Source organism: Myxine glutinosa, chromosome 11 (genome assembly GCF_964187855.1).
Source record: "Myxine glutinosa chromosome 11, kmMyxGlut1.1, whole genome shotgun sequence".
Lineage (NCBI taxonomy): Eukaryota > Metazoa > Chordata > Myxini > Myxiniformes > Myxinidae > Myxine > Myxine glutinosa.
In genome coordinates, this window is record NC_136271.1 from 109,248,477 (window position 1) to 109,264,247 (window position 15,771).

Below are 15,771 nucleotides of genomic sequence, written 5' to 3' on the forward strand. Positions count from 1 at the left end.
GGAAAGCCCCGCACCCTGGCACTCCCCCTCTTCACCAAGCCACATGCCAGCACTTCTGGTCCAATGAACACAAAGTAAAAACAGAAAACTAATGCAATACCATTATAACACCAGATAGCAAGCTGAAACAGTCAACATCAGACAACCAGAATGTTTATAGATCAAGACGACATGGCATCTTCACAGCTCGGCCAGACCTGGCATGGAGTGTTGTCAGGCTCTGTGAAGGAGGTAACATGTGAATACAACTGGCAGACTGCTGGGGAGGTTGACAAGCTACAGCGCCTTCAGAAAGTATTCACACCCCTTGAATTTTTTCACATTTTGTTGTGTTAGAGCCTGAATTTAAAATGTCAACAAATTAACATCTTTTTTGTCACTGATCTACACATAATGCCCCATAATGTGAAGGTGGAATTTTTTTTTTAGGAATTTTTTCAAAATAATTTAAAATGAAATACAGAAATATCTAATTACCTCCGCCACCAAAGGTGGGTGGAGGTTATGTTTTCACCCGTGTTTGTCCGTTTGTCCATTTGTTTGTGAACAGGATATCTCAAAACTTTGTGGACGGATTCGGACGAAATTTGGCAGAGAGGTAGCGTATTTGATAAGGTCGAAATGATTAGATTTTGGTGAAGATCTGAATATGAATTCGAATATGAGAATTATTTAATTGTTTAAGTGATTCTTCACCATTGGGAGATCGGGCCGAAAACGATACATAGCGGGATATCTCAAAAGGTTATGGATGGATTTGGACGAAACTTATTGGACAGGTTGTGTGTGTGACAAGGAAGAATAGATTCAATTCTGGTGAAGATCTGGATTCGGCTAGTAGAATGTTTTCAGTGATTCTTCACTATTGAGTGATATGGCCAACCAGGCGGAGGTATGCTCTCTACTGAGTGCCGTTCTAGTTTACATATGTATTCAACCCCCTGAGTCAGTACTTCATAGAAGCACCTTTGTCAGCGATTACAGCTTCGAGTCTTCTTGGGTATGTCTGTATCAGCTTTGCACATCTGGATTTGGAGAGTTTCTCTCATTCTTCCTTGCAGATTTGCTCAAGCTGTGTCAAGGTGTATGGGGAGCGTCGGTGAACAGCAATCTTCAAGTCTTTCCATCAGTAGAATCAGTAGCACCTGCTTGCTCTCAGGTTATGTCTCCAACTTGAAAATACAGCTCCAATCACTGCCTAAACATCTTGAAAGCCACCACTAAATTTGGTGTGGCCCAGTCAAAGCACGGAATTCCCACCAGGTCTGCAATAGTGAACAAGGGCTACGACAATGTGGCGATTGAAAGGAGGCAGAGGAAACGGACTCCAAGTCTGTCTTGTTACTTTGACGGACTCCAACACGTGCTGTCCAACTACTGCCCCCATGTAAAGTTCTGGTGTTAATGATACAGAGACAATGTTCAAAGAGAACGATCGGCTTTATTGCAGTTACCAAAATCATCACGCACTAATCAAAGCGAATCCCCAGACTACCCTGCACCCAACACTCCCCCTCTTTACCAAACCACATGCCAGCACTTCCGATCCAATGAAGACAAAGAAAAAAAAAAAACTAGAACGCCACTCAGTAGAGCGCATACTCCCGCCGTGGGTGAAGTTGGAGCCCTATCTTCCAATGCTAAAAAAATCCTTCAAAAAATTCCTGGATCCGGAATAATATCCTGAGCTTCACCAAAAACTAATCAATTCTTCCTTATCCCAAGGGCAATCATCCCACCAACTTTCATCCAAATCCGTTCAGAACTTTTCCAGATATCTTGTTCACAAACACACGAACACATGAACATACGAACACACATACACGCACACACACACGCACACACACACACACACACACACACGGACGGACACGATCGAATGCATAACTCCCTGGCGGGAGTAATAAGGCAGACTAATGTAACACAATTACACCTCCAGGAGACACCCAGGGGGGTCATGCTATTATCTTTAAATGATTATTAATGCCACAGCAGAGAACCCACCCATAGGCTTATCTTGTTCCAAGCCTACAACACGTTATTCTGATATGTCCCTATATTTGGGCAGTGTATAGGCAACAGACAGCTGTCTTGATCGCTCCTGAAAATAAAATTAACCCAGGTTATGTATATAAAGGGAAACCATGCGTACTGCTTATGTGCATATACAATACATTGTGGTACCTTGGGTAATTCGAATTACATCCACCCCACCCACTCGCCAAAGGCAGCAAATGTCAAGATGGGGAAAAAAAACAATAGCTCAAGTGGATTCAAATGAATCTCGTACATGCACAACTTCAGGATGCCTTCATGAATCACTGGAAGTTTCAGCTTCCGAGGTCAAATCCTCTCGGAGGAGTCGATGATACAAACATCCATCCATCCATCCATACGTTTTTCTCCATTATTCAGTTTAAGAAATTATGCAATTAGAAGAAAAATATTTTTTTAAAGGTTTTTCAAAAGAAAGGCAGCAAAAACTAAATACATGTTGTTAGTTGCATGAATATTTACGAATGAATTGGCATTTTATTTACACGCCAGGAAAGGGCTCACAAAAGAAAGCGAAGCAACGGATGCTCGCAGGATAGCCAAGAGGTATACGTATGCACACTGGTCTCTGAATCCTGACCCAGTGCTATAGTGTGTGGTGTCCCTTATGTCGGCATTCGTTGGTGGACGTTGAAGATCCCACAGTGTCTTTCTAGGCGAGTAGGCGAGTTATCGCCGGGAGACTGAATAAAAATGACAAAAATCCTGCTCTTAACCTGTTGGAGGCACAGAGTAGATAAGTTGTTCAACCATGCTCTCATCAAAAATGATGATGCAAACTTGCAACTAAGTGCTGCATAGGAAAGAGGACGAAGAAGAAGGAAGCAATATTCATGTGTATGAAATGTCTTTATGATAATTTACTGTTAAAACCATTTGTAATTCTGTAATCCAAAACTTCTGGCTCAGATCAATATTCAAGGGCTCAACATGCGCTGTATAGTCGCTACTCAAGCAGACTAAAGGAGAGTTGCACATAAACTCTGTGGCCTTTGAATAAGTCAATTCATTCATCAAATCATTCAAATCATTTGAATAATTCATTCACACATTTCCCTGCTCTCAAATGTTGTGTTTGTGTGCTTCCCCTTCTCTCCCCATCTTGTCTTCCGCTCCCTCTTTTTATATATCTTGTTTGTCTGGTTGATTTGTTTGTGAAATAAATGTTAGCCTTTTCACGAGCCTCGATTCAGTATACAAATAATAATAATAATAATAATAATAATAATAATCTTCACTCTTGGTTATATTTTACATCGATCGTCAGAAAGCCAATCAATAAGCAAGTATTTGTTCGAATATGCGTTGTTCATTTCACTTCTGTCCCTGGTGTTGGGCTAGCGGCTAGGGTGCCGGCTTAGGATCCTAGGATCCTGGGTTCGAATCCCGGTCAATCGCTGAATTAACGCCAGGGGGGTTGACTCAGCCTGTCATCCTTCTGAGGTCGGCAAATTGAGTACCAGTTCACTGGTAATTCCATGCTTGTCGTTAAAGGCGGCAAAAAGGGTTGGCGTCAGGAAGGGCATCCGGCCGTAAAACATTGCTTCAAAAACGGGACCGAAAAACAACAACAACCACAGTTCCCGAAAAAGGCCAACCCCCGCTTGCGGGGAAAAATGGCCTCTAAAGGTGGTTTTTTTTTATTTCACTTCTGTCCTGGAAGTCCTTGGTGTCCTTGTGTATTATACTTCTCCCACCCCACCCCCCCCCCTTCCCACGCCTCCTCCCCCCAAGCCCTCTCCCTCCCACACATCTCCCTGCTCTCAAATGTTATGTTTGTGTGCTTCCCCTTGCCTCATCATCATCTCATCCCATCTTGTCTTCCGCTCCCTCTTTTAATATATTTTGTTTGTCTGGTTGATTTGTTTGTGAAATAAATGTTAGCCTTTTCACGAGCCTCGATTCAGTATACAAAAAAAAAAAAAACCACAGCAGTGACAAAATCAGGTTGAGATAATGCCATGAGGAATAGATATCTGCAATATGAAAGCCAAATGTCCAACGGTTTTTGAAATATCGCGGACACAAAAGTACATGGACGGATGATTGGTCACAGCCGGAGCTCATTTCAATGTCCGCCGTCTCTGACATTGCCGGAGGGCCAGGGAACAAAAAGTACAGAAACGACGATGGCGATGAAGCTCAATGTGGAAGCAGTACAGGGTCTTGTTTACCGGTTCACTGCTTCTTGAAACATTTAACGTAAAGCTTTGATGTCCGTAAACAACTTTGACAATTTCTCGCAAGTCGTTTTAAATTGGTTCACGGTGATGATGAATCCAGTTAAACCACGTGGATCGATTTTTGCTGAGAAAAAAAAGGCACTACTGTACTTCGTTTGCTTTAAGCCAGGAAGAAGAATCGCCCGTGGTTTGAATGCATTTCACACTGTTGCGTTTCGTAGGTTAAGTAAACTGGAGCACATCCGGGAGATACATTGAAGACCTCCAAGGAAGCTTGGCTGTTGATTGCAGGATGGCACAGTTGGTATAGAGTCCTCACCTTTGGCCCAAGTCTGAATGATCGTTTTGAGGCCATTTTTCCCCGCTAGGGCGGGGGTTAGCCTTGCGGGCCCCATGACAATCATGGTTCCCTGTTTGAGGCAATGTTTTTATGGCCGGATGCCCTTCCTGACGCCAACCCTTGGTCACGCTCTTACGGTGCGCAGGCATACGGTGTACCTATTCTAAACCGGGGTACACACCGGGATCATTCATCCCAGCAAGCTGGTACTCAATTTGACGACCTCGGAAGGATGACAGGCTGAGTCAACCCCCCTGGCGTTAATTCAGCGATCGACCGGGATTCGAACCCAGGATCCTAGGATCCCAAGCCGGCACCTTAACTGCTAAGCCAACACCAGGATATATAACTTTGGCCCAAGTTTATATAACCCAATGTATGTGTGTTTGTTTTGTTATATTTGATGAAGGGGATTATGGTTGCATTCTACAAGTAGAGGACGGGGAAGACCGAGGAAGACCGAGGAAGACTTGGCTAAAGATGGTGGAAGAAGAAATGTGGGCAAGGGGGTTAACAAGGGGAGATCCAGAAAATAGGGCAAAATGGAGAAGATCGTCATGGGGACCGCAAGGCTAACCCCCGCTCTTGCGGGGAAAATGGCCTTAAAATGCATGTTGTTGTTGTTTTGTCTACAAGCAGATACATAACTCAAGTAAATCAGGAATTGCTGATTAGAATGAGCTCGATTTATTTTAAGTTTACAACCATAGTGGTTTTTAATGTAAGTACGGCAAAAGCTATAAAATAAGAGGCAGAAGAGGAGCGTGTTAGCATTGCCTAGCAACCAGTTCGAGCGTACACTCCATTGTCTGAGGTCACGTGACCCATGAGCAGAGCTTCGGCTGCACCGGCCGACGTTTATTTGCGGATACTTTTCTGACTTTTGTGATTTCTCCTGGGATGGTGGCTTTGAGCTGCATCAGTATGCAAAATTTCAGCTTTCTAGACCACCTAGAAGGTAGTAAACATTTGTATCAGTGAGTCAATGAGTGAGTCGGTGAGTGGTTAAATGTCCAATACTAATAATGGCTCTTCATCAACATTTCTACACACACACACACACACACACACACACACACACACACACACACACACACACACACACACACACACACACACACACACACACACACACACACACGGAATCAATCTCCGCCCTCCCTCATTTTTATGATTAATCCTCCTCCCTCCCTCATTTTTATGATTAACCCTCCTCCCTCCCTCATTTTTATGATTAACCCTCCTCCCTCCCTCATTTTTATGATTAACCCTCCTCCCTCCCTCATTTTTATGATTAACCCTCCTCCCTCCCTCATTTTTATGATTAATCCTCCTCCCTCCCTCATTTTTATGATTAACCCTCCTCCCTCCCTCATTTTTATGATTAACCGTCCTCCCTCCCTCCTCCTGACCTTTCTTCCAGATGTTTTTCCGACACTGCATGTGGCCTGGCCACACACCAGAGGTATTGAAGGTGGGAAAATGGTGAAAACCACGGTCCTGTTACTGATATATGTGGGGCCTTATGTTACTGCTCTGGTGGTTTTACTGTCGTCTTGCACCATGACGCAGGTGTTCACATAGGGGTGCCAATACTTCAGAGATGTAGAGTGTCGAGAGAAGGGAAGATGTATTATCTTAGGAAAGTGACATGACTGCAATGCAAATTTTTTCAATCATCTTCTCCAACAACTTCGAAAAAAGTTGTATCACTTTGTACATGCGTGTGATTGCGTAAGCATTGACTTAGTCCGTCTCCAGCCAGACAACTGCACTCCCTGCATCATTCCTGATGTGTGAATGCTCCGGGTGGTTGAGTTGCTCCTTTGCTCAGCATACTGTATATATTAGGTATAAGCGAACCTATCAATCATTGAGCAGGTACACTGTGTTATGGAAAAAAGTACATTCAAAAACGTTGCCTTTGATAAATAAGACCCCACATTCAGTGGCAGAATTGATGATCATCAGCTCTGAGCCGAGGAGGTCGGCGGTTCGATTCCGACACCGGCAGAGCGATACAAAACACTAAAAATGGTACTTTCGTTTTCCTCACTTGACCTCCACAGGTTTTTGCGCACATCTTCCATGAGATGTCCGTATCCAGTTAAGCCTGCAGCACTCTTTGTGGGGACAGGGCAAAACCTTATGGCTCTATGGAAGGGTCAGCAACGAGGTGTTAGGTGGTTCTAGGAGGATGTTTATGGGCCTAATAGAAAGGAAATAGAAAGGTATCTTTGGATTCCTGTTGATTTGCTCCAAAACCTCGGTTGGTCTGGAAATGCCGCCGAATATTCGGGGGGGGGGGGGGGTGGGGGTCAATATGTGACAATATTGGGAGCCAGCCGACAAGTGTCAACTTCAAAGTTCCCGAAACAAGTTGGAACACACTGTTCAATTGGTACGATTTGGTATGATTGTCGTACTAGTGTTGTAGATGCAATAGGCAATTGGGGTCTAAGAGTTTGGTATGATTGCTGAGGGCCCGTACAGGAGCACACACAGTGCACTGCATTCAAAAAGACAAGAGCCATCTCCGATGAGATACATCAATGCTCCGATGAGCTGGAGTGTTAAACGGCATTGTATTACATGGGAAACCTTGAACAACAAGCCGAGACTCCAAACCGTGTCATATGCCGATGATAAATCAATGAAAGCCACAGCTGTCTTTAAGCGGCATTGAAAACCGGCTTTGACGTGGCCAGCGAGTGTGGCGGTGTGGTCGTAGCAGTTTCGCTGTGGGCGAAAACCAGATTGTTCTGGTACTAGAACTTCCATTATTGAAGAAAGTCAGGCCCGAAGCCTGCACTCATTCACCCAGAGAAAACAACAAAGAACTCGAAGCCGGGAGCAACACCAAGGGTCGAAAAGTTTTCGTCCCGTCCGTTGCAAATCACTTCTGTCAATAGTTTCCTTTTCGACATGAACCGGCACGCAGTACTTTGGGATCAATGCAACGAGCTCGCATATCCAATTACAAAACACAGAGCACTTCGTTCGTCTCCTGCTGCGATTATCAGCAAATTATGGGGCGAGGGTTCGATGTAGGTCACAGCATCTCGAGAGTCGTGCATTCCGTTTGGGGTAATCACAATGGAGTATCCCTGAAACTTTCTCCTGGATGATTATTAAAGAAAAGAAATAACCTAATGACAATTCCAGACACACCTTGATAACAGATTCCAGAGACACGGCGGAAAGAAACACATCTGAAGTTATAATCATCTCAGCAGGAGAAATGCCTTTGTTAGCTTTGACTCGGCACCCGTGTATGCAAAAGCGTCCATGTTTCCGTCTACATTTACCACTTCCCCCTTCATTCCCCCCCCCCCCCCCCCCCAGAGGGCCTTAAATCTCAATTTCCCCAGAGCATAAAAGCACTGCGAGTGCATTGCTGCCATAGCTGCAGTTGTTGCAGGGGAGCATGTGTGGTTTTATCTGCAAATCCCTACGTACACCAAATTGCATGCCCGACAGGCTGCATCCATGCAGCGTGGCAGCCGCTTGTCCCCAGCCGCTTGTCCCCAGCCGCTTGTCCCCAGCCGCTTGTCCCCAGCCGCTTGTCCCCAGCCGCTTGTCCCCAGCCGCTTGTCCCCAGCCGCTTGTCCCCAGCCGCTTGTCCCCAGCCGCTTGTCTCCAGCCGCTTGTCCCTAGCCGCTTGTCCCTAGCCGCTTGTCCCTAGCCGCTTGTCCCTAGCCGCTTGTCCCCAGCCGCTTGCATCGCACTACGTTTTTGATAATTTCGACACTGGCAATTGGCTACTGCATCTACAACACCAATACTACACATGACAATTTGCACTCTGCATTTCCGTTTCAAATTCCCATTGGATAACAGAGCGAGCTCTCCCAATGAAGCGGCGCATTCATTCAAGTTACATGTAAGCAACGCTGAAAAGTTAATAGGCCCAGAAAAACGCAATCACCATCAGGCACTGCTGGGAAAAGGTTTGGCTCATCATGTGCGCGGAGACGTCTGCTCGTAAGACAAAGGAGCTCTCGGGTGTCTGGCGTGCGTTGTGTGAAATGCACGCACGCGGATGAGTACTCGGACTCGCATCGGGAAATGTAGGAGTTAAGCAAACAGGGAGGCTCCTGGTATGTGACATCACCTGCTCGCAGCAGCAACGGCGCTGCATGGACCAAATATCAGGCTGCACATCATGGCTACAAAAGGAAAATGGTGACAGCGTCGGTATTTTATAAGACAATATTAGGTAATCTGTTCTGAGCACGACCGGTGCTTGTTAGTCTACTCATTTATCATGCATTGTTTGGACTTGTCTGCAATATTGAAAAATAGACAAAGAAGCTGTGCCAAGCCCGTCAAGGATGACTTTCGTTACCACCGAGCTCTGTATAAAATGTCAAAACACTATGTCATCGGTGCATTTAAAAAGCGCGTTGTCTTGTCGGAATCCTACGTCTGAATCTCACCGGCATGGCAAAGCAATGATGCAACTCCTCCGTCCCTTTCATTACGCTTCCATACAGACAGTTTCACCTCGGAGCAACATTCCTGACTTCCATCAACTCTGCCTTTCTTGCCGTCAGGAAGACATGCTGCTGATGGCAGCAGCTCATTTGAAAACATCGAATTGCTGGGTCCGTCCATGTCGATCAAACGCATCACCCGCTGCCATCCACCCGGGCCTCCATTCTGCCTCGATTATCGCACTTTAATCCCACATCCCTGCTCTTCCGTCTTAGAGGAGGCCAATGGAATGGTGGCAAAAATAAAGTGCATACTCCTGCAATTTCTGAATCTCACTTTAAAACGTTGCTCAGAAACTGGAGAATGTAGGAATGCATTTGGACCACCATTTTATGAAGAAGAATAAGAAAGAACTACCTTCAGAGGCCATTTTTCCCCACGGAGCAGGTGGTTGACCATTTTATGAAGAAGAACAAGAAAGAACTACCTTCAGAGGCCATTTTTCCCCACAGAGCGGGTGGTTGACCATTTTATGAAGAAGAACAAGAAAGAAGTACCTTTAGAGGCCATTTTCCCCCGCGGAGCGGGTGGTTGACCATTTTATGAAGAAGAGCAAGAAAGAACTACCTTCAGAGGCCATTTTTCCCCGCAGAACGGGTGGTTGACCATTTTATGAAGAAGAGCAAGAAAGAACTACCTTCAGAGGCCATTTTTCCCCACGGAGCGGGTGGTTGACCATTTTATGACAGGTAGCAATTGGCAGTTGGGTCTCATGACAGCATGATGTGTTCAACCCAATGAAAGCAACAGACAGATCGTTGTAAGTCATCAAGATACGAATAGCGTGGGGTCATAGGTCACCTATATCATCATATATCACATGCGCTGCTTGATGAGGTCACAACGTGTGTTGGTAATTGAGAAGAAACTGCAGCGAAGTAGGGAATCACAGAAAGACAATCCGGACAATCACATTACTTGGTAGACAACGTTGGACTGCACGGGGAAGCCGATCCCGCCCATCGTCCCTCGGTGAGCACATTCATATGCAGACAAAAGTGCCAAAATGTTCGGCCAGGGAAATTTCTCAACACGTGGGGTCCAATTAAAGCTGCCTCTCGCACTGGAGGCTCTTGCTGACATTTACAAAATGGAGATTTGCCGAGCCACGTGAGCGTGCACTTACACGCGTGCGCGGCCATTAAAGTCTGGAAAGCACAATTATGATCGTTGGGTCATGGACGAAATGTCACCTGAGGCCAGGTCCACGCGTTCCTACTTGATGAAGAATCGATGGCGGTGCACTTTGTGTAAATGATTGGTTGACTGTTGTTTTCCTTATTTCTTCTTTAACAAATAACATATTTAAATGTTATAAAGTTAAATTGGGTAAACTGAAAACAAAACACGTGTTAACAAGACATTTGGGCCACCTGGTATGCGGTGGAAGGTTCCACAAGGGAGCAGACGGACGTTGATGTTTCGACCGGGCTGCATTACACTCCACTGCCCTCTGCCGGTCTCGCACTTCACATTACAGCAAAGCTTGGGTTACCATGGCTTTTACCTGATAAGGTCACGTGATGATGTAAATGGAATGTTCAACAAGCACGCTCTTTACAAAACACGTCGCAAGTCTTAACTAGCAAACCTCAAATTTACACATTTATTGGAGAAAACCCACGTGTCCTCCTCATCTACTGTTGCTCTCATTCTTCACCCAAGTGTCCCTCTGTTGTGTCCCTATACCCTGCTGTTTGTGTGTTCCCCACTTTTCAATGTTTTCGAGCCGTTTCATTCTGTTCCTGTCTATGTTCTACCTCTTCTACCAGCCTCAATTCTGTAGACAAAAAAAAATAAAAAAATCTAAGTGTTTTGGTACGATTGTTCAGAGCCACAGGTAATCGGGAGATCATACGATACATCATCCACACAAAACCAACGCTTGGCAATAGGCACTTGGGACACACCTTCATGAGTCTTCTTCTTAGTTTGCATGAGGCATGATTAGAGTGTATGGTCGGGATTCAAACCCAGGATAGACTGATTAGAGGGGAGTGTGTGGTCGGGATTCAAACCCAGGCTAGACTGATTAGAGGCCAGTGCGTGGTCAGGATTCAAACACAGGCTAGATAGATTGGAGGTGAGTGTGTGGTCGGGATTCAAACCCAGGCTAGACTGATTAGAGACAAGTGTGCGGTCTGGATTCAAACCCAAGCTAGACCGCTTAGAGGTGAGTGCGTGGATAGGATTCAAACCCAGGCTAGATAGACTGGAGGTGAGTGTGCGGTCGGGATTCAAACCCAGGCTAGACTGATGAGAGGCGAGTGTGTGGTCGGGATTCAAACCCAGGCTAGACTGATTAGAGGCGAGTGTGTGGTCGGGATTCAAACCCAGGATAGACTGATTAGAGGCGAGTGTGCGGTCGGGATTCAAACCCAGGCTAGACTGATTAGAGGCGAGTGTGTGGTCGGGATTCAAACCCAGGCTAGACTGATTAGAGGCGAGTGTGTGATCGGGATTCAAACCCAGGCTAGACTGCTTAGAGGCGAGTGTTCGTACCTCGAGGCCACCTTGTCAGCCCAGTTTTACCATTGTCCCCTGTACATTCCAGCAGGAATTCATAATTGAACCAGTGCACCAGCACACAATGACCCATTCTTTATAAAAGGAACATGGGACCTCATTCCTTCATAGCATTCACAAACTACCAGTTCTGCAGCTTCTCTACGCATACAAGGCATTTGCCTATTGCTTCGGGGTACAGGAGCACAGTACATACATCTGGATACTCGAGGATGGAGACCATTGTTTATGGGTGTTCACAAAAGTGCAATACACTCCTATTCCATATCTAGGAATACATGTACTAGCCATTAGCACAGATTGGTGTGACAACATATCAGAAGGTATAACTCCATATGCAAGTCATATTACCAAAACGGAAAAAAGCATGATCACACTCATCACATGATCACTAAATGCAAGATAATTGGATGAAAAAAGTACAAAAATCAGATGCATTTGGCTGGAGGGAAAATATGTGAGCAGAGGTACAACATTTTAACGCTATGCTAGATCTTGTCATCAGATGCTTCACACTAGTCTATAGGCCCGGTCACAACCCACCGTGCGTGTTTTTAGTCCGTACGTTTTTTGGGGAGGCCACGGCCGCCACGTTTTTCCAAAAACGTGGGGAGGGAGTGGCAAGAGTAGGGAGAGAGTACGTCAACGCACGTCACTCGCACGGTTGCGCAAGGTGTAAGTACGTGGCCCGCACGCCACGCCTGGCCGTGAGCGGTTGCGTGCATCGTACGTTGCACACGTGGTAAGTGAGTTGTACGTGCTTACAACTTGCTTACAACGTACGATCTCCGTGCGATTGCCACGCTATCGTACGGAGGCCGTACTTACACGTGCTGCTCACGTACGGTGTCCTTACTCACTCGCATGTTGTAAGTGCGTGGAAGTGCGCCGTCTGTAGAGCAAGTGACCGTGGGAAAAATTTAAAAGACTCACGGAGTCAGTGCGTTGTGCGCTCATTGGCTGTAGAAGGCACGCGCGTCACCCGTACTGGGGTGAATCCGTAGCCCGACCGCATCCCGAACGCAGCGAAAGTTCCTCATGCACTAAAAGTGCTACGGCGTGTCTGCGTGCTCACAAATCCGTACTGAGGTGGTACTCACCACGTACGGATCCCCAAATTTTGCCCACGTTTTTGCAAGTAGACAGCACGCACTTGCAAGTACGGCGGGTTGGGACCACGGCTTATTTCGAGTTGCTAACTGCCATGTTAGAGGGGATCGATACGTCATTGGGAATCCCAATGTAAGCTCTTAAACCTCCCTGTCATCTCTTATCAGATTGCCATGTCCATAAAAACCCGCAATGAATGATCCGAATCTTCATAGATGGGGCTGCAGCTGCATAGTGCTCCAAGGCTTATGGGGGATCTTGCCCAGATGTCAGACACAGGGCAAAGACATTCATGTACTTTTGAACGAACAACACGGACATCGGTAGGGAATAGACCAATAGATATATGTTATATGGGATTTGAAACCAAATTCCCTGCATTAGAAGGCAAGGGTTCAGATGGGAACACTCACAGGACAACTGAGTGGATGCAATCCAGTTGTTCAAAGTGGATTCCACTTCCTCAGTTGAATACTCAGTTAAAATCCCTCAAAAAGAATATAAAGCCAAAAAGTGTACTGTGGCAGATGACACAACGTTCAAACGGAATTCAAGGCATTTTTCTGGGAAGAGTAGCAACGTAGCATGAAATACATTTCTAGAGCCGTGACAGAGTTGGAACCTTTGTCTCTGGCCCAGCTGAACCAGCTCAGAATCCAACCAGTTTTAGTTTAACATCGTCTCCTGCATGCACCGGCTACAACACAAAGTTTACCTCGGCCGAACATCATCCGAGCAATTCCTTTTGTTTCCTGGTTCGGTGATTTGTTACTCACATTAACGAAATGATCTCCCCACGCTGCACATCCAGGCTGTGCACATTCCACCGGTTGAGAAGCACCACGTCCGGAGATTGGCTTCGGTCGGGGTTGAGGCAAGGCTGCAAATGTATTTGAGAAGAAAACATTTTAAAAGCAACTGGAAAGGATCTCAAAATGCAAAGCCAGTCACCGTCTACGTATACTCTAATTTTAGTGTTCTACATAATTATATTCTTTACAATAATGGAGCAAACGTGGAGGTCACCAATGCTCCAAAATTGACATGTCGAGAAGATAGCGCCAGCTTTGGTGGTAGCCGGTAATACAAACCATTCTCTGTCGTATGATTTGGTGAAGTACCCATGAAAGACACCATTGCCAACACCTGAAACTTCTGCTAGGCCACCCTACACACAATAAAACCCACTATGGTCCACCGAGTTGTCCTGGCTACACGAAGGCAAGAGCACAACATATTAGATGTGAGGGGTCTTTGGGTCGCTAACGGGAAATTGATCGGCTATCTCCATGCTGCGGGTCGGTTTGAACAAAACTGACCGGGTCGAATCAAGTACAACAACAACAACAACAACAACAACAACAACAACAAAATATCCTTTTTCCGTGCGTTGCACTTCATTTTTCATCATCATTGAGATTCACAAATAGACATGCAATATGTTTGTGAAGTACATCATGATGTCTTTTGAGAAACCCAATCAGCGACGCGACGGATACGCTATTACAATGCTTAGTAATAATAATAATAGTTCCCTCGTAAGTAACTTCAACACGGGAGGTTCAATTAAGCCCATCAAGCCTGTGCAATGGTTGCCAACCTATTGTTGTTTGTCTATGCTCTATCCTTTTCTAAATGTTGAGCATTAAGCAAGGAAACAGCACATTGTGTTTTTAAAGTCTTCGAACCGCCAAGCTGCGAGACTCGGAGTGGAAGCTCTAACCAATAAGGCACCGAATCTGGTTGTAGTCCAGTTTAGAGTCCCTGCATATAGAGAGTTGTGTCAACTCAAATTTGGACGCCATTTTGTGTCTAAGTGTGTCGGATTAGATATACATGTACATTCGCGATATGGGGTGATATATTCTAAACCTGCTAAAAAAAAATTTACTACACATATTTTGTCTTATTATTACATACAGGTGATATTTGTTTTGTCAAAAACTCAGCTATTGCCGTGAAAAAGAGCTGTGTGGTGATATTAAAAGTGGTATGGCAATGCATATTACAAGCCAACACCGCATATAAGAGCTAACATTATAAGTAAGACAAACCAATGCTGTCGTTCTCTGAATTTTAATAACTTTTAGAAAGGAGTGTGGGCATATCCAATATTTTTTAAAGGGTGCCGAGAGCAATTCCGGTGTAGGACTTCCAGCCGACATATAGTCTAACACACTTAAAACAAATTCTGTACGTGGTATTGCCATATTTCTATAGTGTACAACTTTAGTTTTATCGACATTTATATTCAATTTCCTTGAAGCTCCTTGAAGATTATAAACAAACACAAATCACTTCCCTTTAAAAGGGTTTTCAACGGACAGACAACCAAAAAAAAACCGAGCAGATAGAATTGCTTTTGAACATCGATCAAGCGGCGTGGGCCTACCTGGCAGAGTCTCGAGGAGTCGATCGCTTTCCAGCTCTTTCGTCTGACTTTCGCTTCCCAAATTTGTCTTCTGACTTTATCACTTGGAAATCTATACATCTTATATTTCCCAGATTGGTTTGAACAACCAAAAGCAGAACAACCAGTCATTTTGTTTGGCAATAAACAACATTCCCGTACCAAGCTGACGTTCACGCACGGTGAAGTTAGACACAAAATGGCGCCACGAAATCACGTGACCAGAAATCTCGGGTCAGCGCATGGCGCAACTCTCTTTATACAGGGACTCTAGTCCAGTTGTATTACTGCCATTCTAACATATTCCACCAATGACTCAATTCGGTAAAGTCAATTGTTCTGGGTGGCCATGGTGGTTTAGAGAGATTGTTTCAGAAAATAATGCTTGAAATATTACTCATATGAGTTGGGTATATTTTGCCTCATCATCCAACACAGTTATATTCATACTTTCTTCTTCTTTTTCGAAGGCGGCACCTCGCTACAGGTCGCATCATTTTCTGGGGGCACAACTGTGCCGCTGATGCATTTCCCCCTGTAGGTTAGAGCAGGAAGTTGGCATTTTGGCAAGGATGTTGGCGCTAACACACCCACCCATCGCGAAGACCACAGTGTGATCTTTAATGTCTAGCAACTAATGGCGGGCAATG

At 45.2% G+C, this 15,771-nt stretch overlaps 1 protein-coding gene across 3 annotated transcripts in view; it reads right to left on the reverse strand.

The window, feature by feature from the left end:
- The window catches only part of IMMP2L (inner mitochondrial membrane peptidase subunit 2), a 327,553-nt gene that overhangs the window by 290,050 nt on the left and 21,732 nt on the right, over window positions 1-15,771 (reverse strand). For all 3 annotated transcript variants that reach the window (XM_068131294.2, XM_068131296.2, XM_068131295.2), the window contains exon 3: window positions 13,488-13,591. In XM_068131294.2, coding sequence (XP_067987395.1) covers window positions 13,488-13,591 — 104 coding nt within the window. The remainder of the gene's footprint in view (window positions 1-13,487; window positions 13,592-15,771) is intronic.